This window comes from Rana temporaria, chromosome 4 (assembly GCF_905171775.1).
Source record: "Rana temporaria chromosome 4, aRanTem1.1, whole genome shotgun sequence".
NCBI lineage: Eukaryota > Metazoa > Chordata > Amphibia > Anura > Ranidae > Rana > Rana temporaria.
Genome location: NC_053492.1, coordinates 86,145,192 through 86,164,865, shown reverse-complemented (window position 1 = coordinate 86,164,865; position 19,674 = coordinate 86,145,192). Strand labels below are relative to the sequence as shown.

Sequence of the window (19,674 nt, the reverse complement as noted above, 5' to 3'; positions counted from 1 at the left end):
CCGGAACCAACTGTGGAGTTCCAGGGAGCCGGGGCAGTTGGCCCCCCTCCCCAGCAACAAGCTGAGGTAGTAAAGCTGTTACTCCCAGCTGAATCACTGGCAGCAGGGCAGGATGCTACTGGCTGCTGCACACCACTACAGCTTGAGCGGATATCGGTGGATGGGACTGTGGTCTCCACTCACAGCAGCCCAGCGGAAGAGCTGGCAACAGAGCAGAGTCCCCCGGGCCTCTGCTCTCAACTAACAGGAGAGGGGGTTCCTGTGGTAGTGGATGGGACTCTGATCTCCACTGACACAACCCCAGAAAATGGTGCGGCACTGAGACAGGAGGATGTCGGCTTTGCTTTGCAAGCACCGGGGGATTTTCACCTAGCATCAGTGGATGGGACTTCAGTCTCCACTGGTTGTTGGGAGTGGGATGTTCCAAATTCTGTATAAAAGTATGCTGTGTACTTGAAAATAAAGAGTCCTGTTTGAACTTACATACCTGCCTGGTGGTTGTTCTTAATGGGTCTGAACGGCACATAGCTGTAGTTCGGACCCCGGAACCTTGGATGACTGGACCATCAGACGCTGCAATCTGCAAGCTGACTCACTGGTAGCAGAGGAGTGTCGGGAGAGCAGAACTGGGCGAGAAAGGATCTCGTCACAGTGGGAATGGGAAAATATATGGGAGTGAGGGAGTGCACAGGGCAGAGAACTGATCTGGGGAAGCTGTTATTTTACCAATTTCCCGCCCGGCCTACAGCAGAATGTGAGCCTGGCTGGAGATCCATTGTCCTGACTGGACATCATATGGTGTCCTTCAGAACAAGTGCGGCTGTGCAGCATGGCCAGACACACTGCATCTCTAATCACCGTAAAGAGCCTATGATGTAGGCTCTTTACCATGAGATCATCTGTGTCTAATCACTGTGTAAATAGGAAGTGCCGGTTATCAGCATTCCTCTAGTCGCACTGACAGGGCATGAATAGAGAAGAGCCGATAAGTGGTTTGCCTAACAGAGGGGGTCTGTACTCATAGTCGGTGCATTGAGTATTAGTGCAGCCCCATCAGCAAAGTCTACCAGTGGTGCCTAACAGTGCCCATTATTGATGCCAATCAGTGATGCCTGTAAGTGCCTCCTCATCAGTGTCCATCAGTGCTGCATATCGGTGCCACCTATCAGTGCCTCCTCATCAGTACCCATCGGTGCAGCAGAAAAATTACTTATTTACAAAATTTTGTAACAGAAATTAATTAGTTTTTTCATTTGTGTAGCAAAAAATAAACTTGGTGGTTATTAAAATCCACCAAAAGAAAGCTCTATCTGTCTCCAAAAAATGATAAAAATGTTGTTTGGTTACAACATTGCATGACTGCGCAATTGTCATTTAAAATGCGACAACTATGAAAGCTGAAAATTGGACTTGGCAGGAAGGGAGTGAAAGTGCCTGATATTGAAGTGATTACAGAATGCAAAGCACTGCTACCTTGCTGGGAGGAAAAAGACTCACCCCGCGGTTTGCAGGGCATTGTTCCAGAACTCCCAGGCAGCAAGCAGGCAGAGGCAGCCTGCGTGTCTCGGCTAATACAGTTTGTCAGGGGGCTGGGGCTTTGATAGGTGGAGCTTTGAGAAAAGCTGAAGTTCAGGTGGATAAATATCCCTCCCTCACATTTTTGTTCCATTTTCGTTTGCTGACAAAAATTATAATTGATTTTCGTTTTCGGCAATTGACTTCATTCAAATTTTATTTTCCAATTTTTTATTTTATTATGAAAATGACAAAAATATTTTCGTCCGCTAAATTAACATTGCTGGCTCGCCAGCATATAGTGCCCGGAAGTCTCCTTGCCCCAGTTCTCACTTCAATGGTGAAGCATCCCTGAAAATATCCTTCTCCAACGAAAGCCTCGTACACACAATCAGATTTTACGACAGGAGATTTGTGATGACAGGTTGTTGGTGGAAAATCCGACCGTTTGTGTGCTCTGTCGAACAATTGTCAGATTTTCCGCTGACAAATGTGACAAAATGTTAATGGCAAGCTTTAAAATTTTCTGTGAACAAACGGTCTGTTGTCTGATTTTCTGAGCGTGTGTACACAAGTCCGTCGGACAAAAGTCCAAAGTAAAAACGCGCATGCTCAGACTCGGTGCTCACCAAACGCAACATTAGCAGAAAAACCACATCGTTTTGTGTTTGTTGGCCGACAATTGTGTGCTGTTTGTATGCAGGACAAATTCCTGGCCAACGCCCTTCGGACAAAAGTCAGACGCTTTGTCTGTGGAAAATCTGATCGTGTGTGCGAGGCCTAAGGGCATGCACAGTTGGCAAAGTGCCCCTGTGCACAAACAACTACTACCCAAATAAAACTATATCAAATCACTGCAAGTGAAGATTTGCATTAGCAGCTGTCTAATTGTTTCATAATATGCATTTGGTGTCAAACGGCGAAAACCCCCATCGATTTCAAGAGGAAAGATATGGGTCAGATCAAGAGGTGCTTGGCGAAAAGCTCTAAGCAACAGCAAAGTCGCTCTTTGGACTACTTGGGCTCCATGCACACTGAAGCTGATAAACTGCAGTTTATTGGCGTTTTTTTTTTTTTAAAGCCCATAAACTGAACTCTGTTAGCCTATGTGCCCATGCACACCTGGGCGTTTTTTAGTGTTAATGAGCTTTGGAGTTTATTGGCTTTTTTCTGAACGCCCGAAATTTGCGTTCAAAGTGACGTTTTTCGTCGGGAAAAAATGCAAAACGACGAAAAACGCTCAAAAAGTAACTAAAAAAACACATTGAACTCTAGGGTGAACCTCCACTTTAATGAAAACATTGCATAAGAGCCGGTTCACACAGGGGCGGCACGACTTCGGGGGCGACTCTGCCAGGCGACATGAAGACGACATCTAAGGCGACTTGCAAAATGACTTCTGTATAGAAGTAGTACAAGAACCTTTTTCTAAGTCGGACACGACTTGTCAGGCGGCAGTGTGAACCGGGTCTTAAGGGTTCACTTTTTCATTTTTTTCTGAAAATGTAAACAAACATTGTACACCCTTTCCAACTCTACCATCACCCCCTGCTGTAGTTAACTCCATGGGTGATGAGCTGTCGGTGTCCACGCAGCCAGTGTAGAGGCCGCTCTTTTCTCCCCCTTCTTTCTGCGGAGCTTCCACAATGGATCAGAGAGATTCTCTGTACCAATGCCAACCAATCAGAAGTGCTCTGATCCGTCCCAGAAGAGGGAGAAGGGCGGGGATTTCAAATCCTTAGACTGCTACATCGGCTCTGTGGACGGTGCACTATGGTGTTGGTCAGTGGCGGCTGGTGCTCAAATTTTTTGGGGGGGCGCAAACGGAAAAAAAAAAAATTGCAGCCTCACTGGGCCCATCAATTATCACCACTGTGCCATGCCATCAAACGCAACCACTGTGCCATGCCATCAAACGCAACCACTGTGCCATGCCATAAAACGCAACCACTGTGCCATCAAAACGCAACCACTGTGCCATAAAATGCAGTCACTGTGCCATGCCATCAAACACAGCCACTATGCCATCAATTGTCACCACTATGCCATGCCATCAATTGTTACCACTGTGCCACCAATTGTCACCACTGTGCCACCAATTGTCACCACTGTGCCACCAATTGTCACCACTGTGCCCATCAATTGTCACCACTGTGCCCATCAATTGTCACCACTGTGCCCATCAATTGTCACCACTGTGCCCATCAATTGTCACCACTGTGCCCATCAATTGTCACCACTGTGCCCATCAAGTCCCAGCAGATTATACATACAATATGGCTCTGAGGTGGATGGGTGTGGATTGCATGCACCTATCAATCCCGGGGATTGATAGGTGCATGCAATCCACACACCCATCCACCTCAGAGCCTTATTGTATGTATAATCTGCTGGGACTTGTAGTTCTCCAATCTCCATCTTCTCCATGAGAAGATGAACTACAAGTCCCAGCAGGTTTCATATACAATAACAGGCTCCAATCGGGATGGGGATCAAGTAGTGCAGGATTGGCTTGATCGCCCCCAAAGTCATCAGCCGTGACACAACAACCCAGGCAGGCATCCATCGGCTTACCGTTCCGCTCGGGCTGTATGAAATGATGTGCGCTCCCGCGTGACGTCACTTCCGCTTTTCGTCTAAAAGACGAATGGCCGGAAGTAACAATGCTCCCGCCTCCCAGCGCCAATAGAAGCACTGTCAGGGGGACGGGAAGCTCATCAGCGCTTTGCAATGCGCTCGATAGGCGGGGATTGAAAAGCCGCATATGAAGCACCATGTATGCAATCTAAAGATTGCATTGACACGGCGCTTCATAGGGCAATGGTGGCCGGCGCTCAAACATGTTTTAAATAAAGGAAAAAAAAAAAAAATGTCAAGTTTCTTAAAGGGGCAACTGAAAAAAAAAAAAAATATATATATATATATATATATATATATATATATATATATATATATATATTTTTGCCTACAGGAGGGGGGGCGGCGCCCCCTATGGGCGGGCCGCCACTGGTGTTGGTCCACCTCTCATTTTTCTAGACCGAAAAAGAGAAAATCTGCAACAGGGAAAAATACATCCGTAAAAGCTGTCGGAGATCCTATTCCTTCCCTGCACTTTTTAAAAAGTTTTGGCTATTGATTTAGGCGTTTAATCAAAGTTGTTTACAATCTATTGTAGATCGTTTCAGTTTGATTCATCAGATTGTACAGGCTTGCTTTAGAAGGTCTGGTCCCCTATGTGAATATGAATTGTTATGGTCTCCACTACATTTGAATGATTCACCTACAGCTATGCCCAGTGCCAATTCCATTCCCTGAAAAAAGTTTCCAGAACTCAAGGATCCCTCATTAAATCCATGTGCAGTCTGGCAGCTCAATTGTTTTGGTTTAATCCAGGATGTAGTTCATATAACGTATGCCTTTTGATGTTCTGTTTGTATGTAATCATATCTTCCTAATCTACTCAATGAGAGAATAAAACTGCAGTAATTATTTGAAAGGGAAGTGGTTCATTGCAATTTTTTTTTTATTAGATTGCAGTTGTGCTCTTAACAAACCATTTTCCTCTTAAAATATTTTTGCTTTACTGAAGAACTAGTTTTTGGTAAAAGGCTTGAAGTGGTTCTAAAGGCAGAAGGTTTATTATCTTAATGCATTCTATGCTTCAAAAACCTATCTCTATCCAGCGATGTTGCACGAGCGACTCGGCTGTCACTCTCCCTCCTGATTGGCTGAGACACACAGCGGCTGCCATTGGCTCCCGCTGCTGTCAATCGAAGTCAGTGAGCCAATGAGGAGAGAGAAGAGTCACGGGCCGAGCCGTGGCTGAATAAACGCACAGAGCAGCAGCTTGGCTCGGATGACCCCATAGTAAGCTGCTTGCTGTGGAGGCAGGAAGGAGGGGCCCAGAGTGCCAGTGAGGGGACCCAAGAAGAGGAGGATCTGGGTTGTTCTGTGCAACCACTGCACAGCAGGTAAGTATGACGTGTGTGTTCATTTGCATCTCAAAAAATCAAGACTAATCACTTGCCAACCTGGACAATTCTGACATTTCTCTCCTGCATGTAAAAATCATAGAACCCCCAAACATTATATATGTTTTTTAGCAGAGACCCGATATTTGTGCAGCAATTTTTCAAACGCGTTTTTTTGGGGAAAATGCATAAAACAAAAACAAAAAAAAACAGTAAAGTTAGCCCAATTGTTTTGCATAATCTGAAATATGAAGTTACGCCGAGTAAATAGATACCCAGCATGTCACGCTTCAAAATTGCACACGCTCGTGGAATGGCGGCAAACTTTGGTACTTGAAAATCCCCATAGGCGAAGCTTGAATTTTTATATTTTTTTATCACTTGCATGTTTTGGGTTACAGGGGGTGGTCAAGGGCTAGAATTATTGTTCTCGCTCTAACATTCGTGGCGACACCTCACGTGTGGTTTGAACACAGTTTTCATATGTGGGCGGGACTTGCGTATGCGTTCGAGCACACAGGGGCACTTTAAAAAAATTCAAAATACATTTATTGTTAATTTTACTTAAATTTGACACTTTTATTCCTATTAAAAGGAATGTATACATCCCTTGTAATAGGAATATGGCATGACAGGACCTCTTTACAGTGAGATATGGGGTCAATAAGACCCCACATCTCACCACTAGGCTGGGAAGCCTGAAAAAAAAATATCTTGGTTTCCCAGCTGAGGCGGTGCTGTTTGTTTGAATGCAGAGGCCGAGAGTGACGTCATAACATCGTGCCCGGCATCCGACGATTATAGAGACTCCGGCAAACCATCTGGTAGCTACAGGCATCATTCAGATATACCCCCACAAAGCCAAGGACGTCATATGACGGCCAGCCGTTGGCAAGTGGTTAATAGGGTCTCCCGCCGATCTCCGGTGCCCTCCACCGCCTACCGGAGCCATCGGCGGAGGCGATCGGATCCTTCTCCTGGGCTGATATGGAGTTGAGTGAGGGGAAGATGGCCCCCACCTGTCCATGTCATTGCAGGGTGGAAGCGACGTCAAAACGTCACTTTTGCCCAATGCTCATATTTTTTTATGTCATAAAAAAAAAAAAATGTATTGCATGTTAGTCTAAAATTTAAGAGGACTTGTCATTCTTTTTCTATTACAAGGGATGTTTACAGTTACATCTGTTTACAACTTAGACAATGCTTTCCTATGTCTACATTCACACACTGCGTTTGGTGTGGTTAGAAAAAATAAATTTGACTGCGTCCAGGAATGATTTATTGCAGCTATCTGTAGCTATCTGCCCATAACTGCAGGTAATCGCAGTGTACCATTTCACCTGCAGGTAGCAGCGGCAACAAGGAAAGAAAAACGTGAGGCACATCATAAATGGCAAGAATGGTCCAACACAGCCACGCGTAAGCGCAGAGAATCGCGATGTACAACTGCAAGTAAATGCTGTGCCAGGATTCTCTGAATTTCAAAATAACAAAACATGCTTTTAACTGCTGCAGAACAGCCGCACGTGTGAAAGGGGCATTAGTGCTTAAGAATAACTACGGATAATGAAATGCATTGGTACACTGCTAATGCCATCCAGGAAACCATGCAATTGTGTAGAAATGAAAGATCGACATTAAAATTGGAGATCTGACACTAGATGGGGCTCCATGTTTGCCTTCAGCCCAGCATTAAGCACTGTACACAAGGGCCGAATGTCAGATGCCATCAGCCAGTTCAATTAAAACCGGCGATCATTCGGCCCTCAACTTGCTCTGAAGGTGATTTATGTATGTGATTGCTTTTAAAGTGATGGTCAGCTGTCCGACAAGCCACAGAGTTAGGTGTGATCCGTTTACTATATTTTAAGGTGACGGCGAGTCACTGGCAAGTCACAGAAAATAAGCTACAGTTTTTTTATTAACCCAAGTGTGAACTAGAGATGACATTTTGAAAAAAAAAAAAAGTTGGAGACATGCTTGCTGCATCTACTACATCGATGATCTAACATCACCCCATGTACATACCCTGTTGTGGTACCACCTGCTGTTCACTACAGCATGTTACAATCATTAGTAGAGTCATACTGGCCACCTGGCAGTTCTGGCATTTTCTAGTGTCTGAGAGCATGTGTGGGCTTCTTCGCCAACTGGAAAAAAGCCACTAGGCCTTTTTAGCCAATGCTACATAGAATTATATAAACCTTACAGTGCATCAGCCCATGTAGACAAACAATGGTATTTGCCAAAAAGTCTTGCAGTCACATAAAACAATTATTATGTCCTCATATCTCTCCGTATGTGCCTGAAGGGTACTCGCCCACAGATTGAGTCTCTGTAATGGGATTTGGAAGTATTTAGCTAGAATTGGAAACTGACTATCAGCAGATGTAGGCGCCTGTGCAGAGCCAATATTTCATGATGTTCCTTGCTAGAACTGTTTACAAACAATTCCCCTCTTAATACTTTGTATCAACTTTTTTTTTTTTTTTTTTTTTTAATGCCCTTTGATTAATTAAAATGCCTCCAGGCTGATTAGTAGATTGACTTTTTTCTTCATAATTACTATTGTGAATGTAAATAAGTTGCCTTAACAATGTTGCAACATGTAAGCACCAAATAAGATTTGCATAGTATCTATACCCCTTTCATGACTAAGCCTGATATTTGGTGTTTACAAGTTAAAGCGGAGGTTCACCGGTAAATTGCTATTTTTACCCTTAGATGGATGCTCATTTAGTCTAGGGGAATTGGCTAGTTACCTTTTTAGAGAGCGATCTTCTCCGCCACTTCCGGGTATGGGCTGCGGGACTGGGCGTTCCTTCTTGATTGACAGTCTTCCGAAAGGCTTCTGACGGTCGCATCCATCGCGTCACGATTTTCCGAAAGTAGCTGAACGTCGGTGCGCAGTATAGAGCCGCACCGACGTTCGGCTTCTTTCGGCTACTCGTGACGTGATGGATGCGACCGTCGGAAGTGTGTGTGTGTATATATGTATATGTGTATATATATATATATACATATATATATATATCAGAGAATCTAGAGAATAAAATGGCGATTATTGCAATATTTAAGGTCACACGGTATTTGTGCAGCAGTGTTTTTAAACGCAACTTTTTGGGAAAAATACACTTTCATGAATTTAAAAAGAAAACGAAACCGTAAAGTTAGCCCAATTTTTTTGTATATTGTGAAAGATGATGTTATGCCGAGTAAATAGATATCAAACATGTCACGCTTTATAATTGCACACACTCATGGAATGGCAACAGACGACGGTACCTAAAAATCTCCATAGGCGGAGAAGCAGAAGCAGCCAATCAAATATAGTGCTGTTTATAGTGTGGTTTAAATAAATTAAGTGTAATAATGTGATTTTTTGCAACAAGCTCATTAAACAGTACACATTCAGTGAAAGTTCATGTACTGCAAAATTTGCAGTACATGAACTTTCACTGAATGTGGACTGTTCAATGAGCAGGGGCAGACTTGCCCATCGGGCACTGCCCGAGGGCTGAGGCCATTAGGGGGGCCCCACGAGAGGCTCTGCAAGACTGCAACACATACAGTCTAGCACAGGCAGCGGCTGTAATAAGACCTCTCACGGCGCATTGCATCCCGCCAGCCCCTTGCACTGTATATTGCATCACACGGGTGAGAAGCGAGGATGGACCGGCAGGGATCAGTGCGCTGTGAGAGGTCTTATTACAGGCATCGGGTGCTTTTTTTTTGGTTAAGGTTATCTGAAAGATGGGTTTTAAATGTATTGACTGGGGCAAAGTGCTTGCCATAGCCGCCATTTTCTAGATATCTTGCGTGCTGTCGATGTAAGCACATTATGTTTGTCTATTGCTGTGAATTGGATGAGCATCAGATCAGTTTATGGAAAACTAGTTGATTCCAAGTGGTTTACATACATTTTCGTGTCACTGTAAAAAAAAATAAAAAAAAATGTTTTTGCTATACATATCCTTTAAATTTACATATCCTTTAAATTTACATATCCATTAATGGAAAGAGGTCAGCAATGGCATCGATGCCAGGTTTCCTTTGAAAGCGAATGCACTGCAATTTTAGTGGATGTTTTCTTTAAGAAGCTTTTTCACGTCGGAGGATACATTATTCCCATTCCTACCGCTAAGAAGAAAGCATGCAATGGCAATTAGTGATGTAAAACCCTCATGTTTCATGGATGTACATTTTCCGCATTATGGACACTTTGGCATTTGCTGTTTGACAGCCCAACAAATGATTAGCCTGTCTATAGAGCGCAGGAGTGAAATGCTGCCTTGTCTTGCTAGCGATGGCCCTCTCAAACATACTCTATCAAATTAGTGGCTTCATTTGAGGTTTTCGGTGTCCACTCTATTTGCAGATTCACTGCGCTGGGAACAAATCCTGTTGCTTTTCAATTTTCTAATGGTAAGATGCTGCCAAATACACATCCTGTTCTGGGGCTGCAAAACGGCCCTTAATGCAGAAATACACAGCTGCTCATCAATAAAATAGAAAACATACGAGCAGGAAATTGGACCCTCCGTGGCCATTAATTAATTAAAAGAAGCCAGCTGCGCATATGCAAATATATCCGAACCTGTGTACAACCTCCGTATAGTTCAGCTACATTTAAATGGAGCTTTCGTTTTCTTTTTAAAGGTGACTGAATATTTATACCACGTTTTGAGTAACAGGATTTCATCCACTTTACTTTTGATTAAAAAGTGATTATATACTGCAGCAACTTTGATGTCCTAGTCATAATCTGTTATGACTTTAACTCAGTCCCTCAATTTATCTTCTGATTGAAACTTAGTTGATGTTTTTCTAACGGCTATAATTGGATGTGCCAAAGTGTCCACATGAGAAACTGTCATTTGACACAGCCACCAATCAGAAACGTTCCCTGTTTGTAGTCTCACACAGCCACCTTCACCAAAGCATTACAAAATTTACTTTTTTTTTTTTTCTTGCGCAAATGGAAAAGCGAGAACATCCAAAGGGAGCACCATGCTGCTGTGTAGTGACATGAATTGAGCGTCACTATGACAAGTGACACTTCAAGTAAAGTTAAAAAGGGGCGATGCTTTGTAATGCACTGAAATGCCAATGCCTCAGTAGCCTGCTTGGTAAAAGGCTGCATTTTGCAGGATGGGCTAGCGGGGATAAGCAATTAGCGGACCTCCAGCTGTTGCCAAACTACAAGTCCCATCATGCCTCTGCCTCTGGGTGTCATGCTTTATGCTGTCAGAGTCTCGCTGTGCCTCATGGGACTTGTAGTTTGGCAACATCTGGAGGTCCGCTAATTGCTTATCCCTTGATCTTAGCCTTAAAGTGACCACTTACACTAATGGTCATTGTAAAAGAGACCCCCTCAGATTGGTGGTCAGTGTAGGCAGGAGATTAATCTGCCACTTCTTTCTGAGGATACTATCACACCAACTGTTGTGTTACACACAGAGACTGGTATGTGATGGGATGACAACAGTGCTGATCACAGTACATCGCAGCATTAACTTTTTTTTTTAAACTGACTTTATTGAAATGTCATTGTGACATTTCATTAGCCTTGGTTCACAATTTAGCGATGCGGGAGCCAGCGCGATTCCAGCGCTGGTTCCCGCATCGCACCTTACCCGCAGGCAGTTCACAGATCGCTTCACAGATCGCAGTGCAAATTGTGGATTTGGACAGGGATCAGATAACCTGGGTGTGAACACCCAGGTGTCCTGATTCCAGTGCAGGGAAAAAAATAACTCCCTGCACCTTTTTTATGCAAATCTGATGCGAGTTTGCGCATTGCACAGACATTGCATGTGATCGGTACAGCAGTGCGGGTGCGAATCAAATGCGGTGTCTGTGTTCGCTATAGTGTTGTTCCACACTTACATTTCTATTACATTCTATTTCTATACAAGGTATAAGGTAGTGGATTGCCTTGCACTGCGCTGAAAAAAAAAATGGTTTATGCCAGTACTTTTTTATTTTTCAGGTGTAAACCAGCCAAGTAGGAGACAAGGCATTGTCTTTTAGTAGGACTGCACTGCAATGGTTGCCCACCTGCACTAAGACCCCTTTCACACTGGGTCATTTTGCAGGTGCTATTGCGCTAAAAATAGCGCCTACAAACCGACCTGAAACATCCTCTGCTTTGTCTCCAGTGTGAAAGCCCTGAGGGCTTTCACACTGGAGCGGTGTGCTAGCAGGATGGTAAAAAAAAATCCTGCTTGCCGCATCTTTGGAGCGGTGAAGTAGCGGTGTGTATACTGCTTCTCCACCGCTCCTGCCCATTGAAATCAATGGGGCACCATGGCTATACCGCCGGCAAAGCGCCTCTGCAGAGGCGATTTGCGATGGTTTTTAACCCTTTCTCGGTCGCTAGCGGGGGTAAAACCTGTGAAAAGGGGTCTTAGTGAAAATTTAGCCTAAAGGAGCACTTCGCAACCTCTAGAATAGGCTTCCATGGAACCCTAAGGTTGATCAAGAGGAATTGAGAACAAAAGATAATTCGGACAGCTGCACTCCAATCCAACGTAGCTTTATTGTAAAATAATGAAAACAGGCACTACAAGTCACGGCAACGAAACCCAGGACAGCTGACACATTTGCTGTGAAAGAGAAAACTCCAGGGTCCTACGGAACTTTAAGAAATACTGAACTAAACTGTTAGGAACCATATATATATGCTCAGAAAAAAAAATTGGTTGGAAATGTTGTATATTTTTTTTGTTTCCCTGCATTGATTTGTTCGCATATCCATGACGTGATGAATGATGAAATATAATAAACCTCTAACAGCTCAAAGAAATCTCACCTATAATTGTTCTCGGTGTTTTCTCCTGGAAATCCTGCTAATTCCTCCTGTATTCCTCTAGGGAGGGGATCTTGCAAGCCTCACTAATTGTCCCTGTTGTTTTATCTGCAGAGTACGGCTTGCAGATCTCCCTTTCTCCGTGTTGTCTTAGTGAGGCTGTCTCCATAGCACTTTACATGATAATCATTACAACCCATTCTACAGTGATGAGACCAAGTGGGAGTGAAACCGCTTGTCTCTGGATCTTCTAATCTCTGAGGGTGAAGTATTGACTACAGTTTTATGTCTAATGATATTTATCTTGGGTCATATTTATGTGTCTCTGTAGTATGATATACCAAAACTCCAAATCGGTTGTAAAATGGTTATTGATTTTTGTAAATACCGGTAATTTTGCATTGAATACTGGATTTTTCTGAAGTATGTTTAATGGTTTTGATGTACCTCTCTATCGCATTATTACAAGGAGGTCGATTCTGTTGCATGTGGTCAATTCGTACTTTGCAGCCACATTAGCTGTCGGCACCATAGAAGTCTATGCGGAATTTGCCAGCCACTGGTTGCTTGCAGAATAGTGTATGGAGAGCATAATTGTGCTGCCTCCTGAAGATCTCTGGATTGGGCAAACAGACTGATCATAAAGAGCATAATTACACTTCCCTTGTCTATTGATACCAACTTGAAGTGCAAAAAAAAAAATCTGCTTGTTGCACCATATACATTAGCTGGAACTTCTAAATGCTTGCAAATTCTTGTACATCCGTTCAGCAGCCATGGTGTTCAAAATCCCAAGGTGCTTTGGTGTGCACATAGTGACCCAGCTTCTTGCCCTAAGTCTCATATTCACTGTAATTTTTCTGCTGTTAATTGTTGGGATTATAGAGGCTGGAGAGCTTAAGGGTCAGCCTCTTACCCTATGTTCACACCTTTGCATTTTTTTATGCGTTCTGCAGAAACTCACTACAGTCCATTTAACATGTTTCCTATGGTACACGTTCACATCTATGCGTTTTGCAGCTGGTGCATTTTTAGAAAGGGTCTAGGCCTTTTTTCCTGAGTTTTTATGTGTAATAGACTTCAATGGAATCGCACCAGAAACACAAGTGTCGTGTTATATGCGATTGTGATGAGTTTTGTATTTATTTATTTTTTCAGGATTTTTTCCATTTAAAAACACTGTATATAGCTATTAAAGCGGGGGTTCACCCTGTTAAAAAAAAAAAAATAAGTTTTTTTTTATTAGACCATTACATTCGGCATCGTAGCGCGAGCTACGGTATGCCGGTCTTACATTTTTTATCCCCGTACTCACTGTGCTATCGATGATTGAAGAATCCGGGGAATGGGCGTTCCTATGGTGAGAGAAGGTGATTGACGGCCGGCCCTGGCACGTCACGCTTCTCCGGAAATAGGCGAAATAGGCTTGGCTATTCACGGCGCCTGCGCATAGCCTGTGCGCAGGCGCCGTGAATAGCCGAGACCTACTCCGGCTGTCTTCGGGGAGCGTGACGTGCCAGAGCCGGCCGTCAATCATCCTCCCTCTCCATAGGCACGCCCATTCCCCGCGGGAGTCGGATTCTTCAATCATCGATAGCACAGTGAGTACGGGGATTAAAAATTTAAGACCGGCATACCGTAGCTCACGCTACGATGCCGAATGTAATGGTCTAATGATGGAAAGGAGGGTGAACTACCGCTTTAAGCTGGCTGCTGCGTCTTTAACAACCAATGAGTCATCAACTGTCAGCAGGGTTTACCACTGACTGCTGAATGTAAAAAAAAAATTGTGAAAAAAAAAAATGCGTGAGATTTCCCCCAGGTCTATATATTTTTTTTAAAATCCATACCAGACCCTTATCCCACCACAAATTCATACCAGAATCTTATCCAAGCATGCAGCCTGGCAGGTCAGGAAAGGGAGTTGACAGGCGAAACATACCAGGCCACATGCCCTCAACGTGGGGGGTGCTTTGGATGCAAAGCACCTTCTCAGGGATCTTATCGGAATCTGAAAAAACACAATTATGACTAAGCAATAATGATGTTGGGAAACAAGTCAGCTGTTTGTCCTGCTCCTGTTGTCACATGAACGTTGACTATTCATTAAAAAAAGGGCATTTATCGGAGTGCGGCTGTCCAAATTCCATTTCTTCAATATTGCTTGTATGCATTTACAGCGAAAACAAGCTCTGCTTCCCTTGTAGTACTTTGTACCTTTTGTACATCTTAAGAGCTTTGTCATGGTGGTGCGTATTTTCTTTCCTTCTTTCATATTCATTGATTAATTTCCCTTTGACATATTCCAGTGTCTGTTCCTGCTCGGGTCTTGTTTCTAAAGAGTTTATAAGAGCAGTATATGTCTCAGGAAGGTTGCAGAAGAGCAGGGCAACAATATGGTTATCTTTTGATGTCCTCTCCGATAGCAAGTAGCTGCTCTATGATCTCCAACATAGCATTCAGGTGGTCGCACATTTGCTGTCCGCCTTGTAGTCCCATCTTGTACAACTTTCTTAGCCAAAACTGTCTGCTGTTTAGACTTGAACGCTCATGCAGCTTATGTAATGAAGTCTACATACCTTTGTCTGTTTTCTTTGTGCCCATCTGCAGCCTCGCCATCACCATGCATGCAGCCTCGCCATCGCCATGCATGCAGCCTGATCTATGCCCATCTGCAGCCTCGGAGGGGACAGGAAGGGGGGGGGACGAGCGCCAACAGATTACATACAGGAGAATCCCTGTTTACTCAGCAGCCTTTTTAATACAAAGTCTTGCCTCATATGATAGACAGAACAGTGATCCAATGGTGGCCCAGGAGACAGGACTTCCTATTACAGAGGCTGCCGAGTAAACAGGAGATTCTCACTGTATGTAACCTGATGGCACTCGTCCCGCTCCCTCTGAGGATGCCAGAACTGAACGATACATACCCCCCCCCCCCCAACAAACCCCCGAGCGCCGCTCAGGGATTTGTTGGGGGCCACTATATATATATATATATATATATATATATATATATATATATATATATATATATATATATATATATATATATATATATATATATATATTACAGACCAAAAGTTTGGACACACCTTCTCATTCAAAGAGTTTTCTTTATTTGTAGATTCACACTGAAGGCATCAAAACTATGAACTAACACATGTGGAATTATACATAACAAAAAAGTGTGAAACAACTGAAAATATATTTCATATTCTAGGTTCTTCAAAGTAGCCACCTTTTTGAAGCAGACACATCTCTAGAACTGTTAAGAGGAGATTGTGTGAATCAGGCCTTCATGGTAGAATATCTGCTAGGAAACCACTGCTAAAGAAAGGCAACAAGCAGAAGAGACTTGTTTGGGCTAAAGAACACAAGGAACGGACATTAGACCAGTGGAAATCTGTGCTTTGGTCTGATGAGTCTAAACTTGAGATCTTTGGTTCCAACCCTTGTGTCTTTGTGTGACGCAATTGAAGGCATACTGAACCAGCATGGCTACCACAGCATCATGCAGCGGCATGCTATTCCATCCGGTTTGCGTTTAGTTGGACCATCATTTATTTTTCAACAGGACCATGACCCCAAACACACCTCCAGGCTGTGTAAGGGCTATTTGACCAAGAAGGAGAGTGATGGGGTGCTGCGCCAGGTGACTACCTCTTGAAGCTCATCAAGAGAATGCCAAGAGTATGCCAAGTAGTAATCAAAGCAAAAGGTGGCTACTTTGAAGAACCTAGAATATGAAATATATTTTCAGTTGTTTCACACTTTTTTGTTGTGTATAATTCCACATGTGTTAATTCATAGTTTTGATGCCTTCAGTGTGAATCTACAATTTCCATAGTCATGAAAATAAAGAAAACTCTTTGAATGAGAAGGTGTGTCCAAACTTTTGGTCTGTACTGTGTGTGTGTGTGTGTGTGTGTGTGTGTGTGTGTATATGTATGTATTAGAGGTCGACCGATATGGGTTTTTCTCTGGCCGATACCGATGCCGATATTTAGAATTTGGGGCGGCCGATGGCCGATATATGATGCCGATTTTTGCGGCCGATATTTTAGGCCGATTTTTTATTTTTTGGCAGGTGGCGCTAATTGGCACTGGCAGATTGCACTGGATGGAACCAATTGGCAAAAGCAGATGGCACTGATTGGCAGGTGGCACTGAATGGCACTGGCAGGTGGCACTGGTTGGCATGTGGCACTAAGGTGGCAGTGGCAGGTGGCACTAATTGGCACTGGCAGGTGGCACTAATTGGCACTGGCAGGTGGCACTAATTGGCATGTGGCACTGGATGGTACTGGCAGGTGGCACTAATTGGCAATAGTTAGCACTGGCAGATAGCACTGGTTGGCACTGGCAGGTGGCACTAATTGGCAGGTGGCACTGGATGGCCTTGGCAGGTGGCACTAGTTGGCACTAGCAGGTAGCACTGGATGGCACTGGCAGATGGCACTGGATGGCATTGGCAGGTGGCACTGGATGGCACTAGATGGCATTAGCAGGTGGCACTGGATGGTATTGGCAGGTGGCACTGGATGGCGTTGCCACTGGCAGGTGGCACTGGATGGCATTGACAGGTGGCACTGGATGGCATTAACAGATGGCACTAGTTGGCATTGGCAGGTGGCACTGGCCGGCTTGGCATTAGCAGATGGCACTGGCAGGTTTCACAGCACATAATGTAGCGGATAATGTGTGAAACTCTCTATACAGTTTCACAACTGCTGCAGAGAGAAAGAGGAGCTCAGATTCATTGCGATGTTGAAGGTGGGCGGGACCCGGGTTGGGCAGGGCTCAGCTGTCCACCAGCCAATGGGATGAGATCATTGGCTGGATAGCTGCTGAGTCCCGCCCACCCCGGGTCCCGCCCACCTTCAACATCGCAACGAATCTGAGCTCCTCTTTCTCTCTGCAGCAGTTGTGAAACTGTATGAAGAGAGAGTTTCACACATTCAGCTACATTATGTGCTGTGAAACTGTGAGAGCAGAGAGAGAGAGGAGCTCAGATTCATCGTGATGTTGGAGGTGGGCGGGACCCAGCAGCTATCCAGCCAATGATCTCATCCCATTGGCTGGTGTTGGACAGCTGAGTCCCGCCCACCCCGGGTCCCGCCCACCCCGACATCAGCCCGACAGCTCCATTCTCCTTCACACACACGGCACTGCTCTGCAGACAGTGTGGAGAAGGGAGGGGGAACCCCATGTTCCTCCTTCCTTCTCCACACTCTGCTGATGCAGATCTGCTAAATATCGGCCACATTTGGATAATAATCGGCCGATGCCGATTTCTCCAAAATGACTGAATATCGGCCCGATATATCGGCCGGCCGATATATCGGTCGACCTCTAGTATGTATGTATGTGTGTGTGTGTGTGTGTGTGTGTGTGTGTGTGTGTGTGTGTGTGTGTGTGTGTGTGTATATATATATATATATATGTGTGTGTGTGTGTGTGTGTGTATGTATGTATGTATGTATGTGTATATATATATATATATATATATATATATATATATATATATATATATATATATATATATATATATTCTCCAAATCATCAGTGGGGCTGCATTAAACCGGAAAGGGGCCGAACTTTGGACATGCCTGGTATATACTGTATAAGCAGATTGCTGCTGTTCTTTTAAAACTGACTAGTATTCCAATGTTTCTCTTCTTCCTCAGTTTCTCTCTATCACTCAGCTAATGTGGCCCCAGTTCTGATGGAGTGGATTGGGGAGGGGCAAACAAGGATGCTGTGCAGGTGAATGTCATCCTTATCAACTGATGATGTTGTTTGGATGCCGACAGCTAGAAAGTCCTAATGGTGCACAATGAAAACCTGTGGCTTTGTGTATCTAAAAGGCTGGCCTGATCCAAATGCTGGCTTGTATACAATATCTGGGAAATTTTTAGGCAATTTGCCAAGACACCCCTGAAGAAACCTGAAGGCAACCTGGTTAAAAGGCTGGGTTAGAAGATATGGATATGACACATGAAATTGAAAGCTCCATGAGCAGGGTCCTCCTATTCCTTCTCTATAGTACTGCATTGTAGTTGTACTGTCCCCCTTTATATTGTAAAGCGCTGCTTAAACTGTTGGCGCTATATAAATCCTGCATAATATAATAATGACATGCAAACACTAAAATTGTATGTTGCCCATTCACACAGTATTCACATACAGTACATTTCAGTTGGTTTGAGTGAGAAGCTATCCGTATATGTTTTTTATTAAAGGAGAAATAAGAGCAGCCAAAGGACATCTGCAAAGAGAGAACATACAAACTCTGTGTAGATGGTGCCCCTAGTGACTTAAACTGAGAGAAGGCAGCCATTTCTGTTTCCATGGTATTCTGCTGACCGTTCATTTCGATATATTAAAGTCACTGACCTGGCGTGAGCATGCGGCAGTTGGTTCAAACATTTTGCTCAAATTACATTTTTATAAATGATTGATGTGATTTTTTTATGGTTTCCAGATTTCGCATCTAAAGAAGGCTCAGCATGGGAAAACAAAACAGCAAACTGCGACCCGAGATTCTGCAAGATCTGCGGGAAAATACAGAATTCACCGACCATGAGCTGCAGGAGTGGTACAAGGGTTTTTTGAAGGATTGCCCCACCGGGCATCTCACCGTAGAAGAGTTCAAGAAGATCTATGCAAACTTCTTTCCCTACGGTGATGCGTCTAAGTTTGCCGAACATGTATTCCGCACCTTTGACACAAACGGAGATGGGACGATTGACTTTCGGGAATTTATAATTGCGTTAAGTGTCACTTCTCGGGGGAAACTAGAACAGAAGCTGAAGTGGGCATTTAGTATGTATGACCTGGATGGAAATGGATATATAAGTCGTGGAGAGATGTTAGAAATTGTTCAGGTAAGGGCAGCTGGATGATCAAATGTAGGCTAAATCAAAGTGATTGTCCGTGAAAAGTCATTATTATTTCATTTCCATATGTTACACTGCTTGGTGTTGCACTAGTTCTAGTTCCCAGTTTTTTTTTGTTTGTTTTTTTATGGAAGTTCTGCACCAGACCAGTCCTTGCTATTAAATGTGGTAACTAGAAGAAGAAAATGTATTTAGCTTTGTTCTAGGGACCTGGCATCCCAACAGGAGCAAGTGTTTCCAAGTACCATCCTTTTCAGTGAGAAAGTGTTTCTTGCAAGCCAGTGCAGAATGGCAGTTCATGGGGTTTAGTTTCCACCAATACTTGCCATATAGGAAATTGTTGGAAGGAGATATTCAAAGCTGGGGGTTATTCAGCCGTCTATCTACCCACAACTGAACTAACCCTTTGAAGTGACCTTGTCAGCACCCACTGACAGCATAGTGCATATTCTTACCTTTTCGGTGGCCTATCTCT

General features: G+C 43.9%; 1 protein-coding gene across 5 annotated transcripts in view; it reads left to right on the top strand.

Moving 5' to 3' along the window:
* Nucleotides 1–19,674, top strand: part of HPCAL1 (hippocalcin like 1) — a 292,954-nt gene that overhangs the window by 231,353 nt on the left and 41,927 nt on the right. For 4 of the 5 annotated variants that reach the window (XM_040348609.1, XM_040348608.1, XM_040348606.1 and 1 more), the window contains one exon: nucleotides 18,785–19,187. In XM_040348609.1, the coding sequence (XP_040204543.1) occupies nucleotides 18,810–19,187 (378 nt within the window). In that variant the 5' untranslated portion in view covers nucleotides 18,785–18,809. Of the gene's footprint in view, nucleotides 1–6,832; nucleotides 6,906–18,784; nucleotides 19,188–19,674 lie in introns of those variants that run through there. The other variant, XM_040348607.1, reaches the window with a different exon arrangement.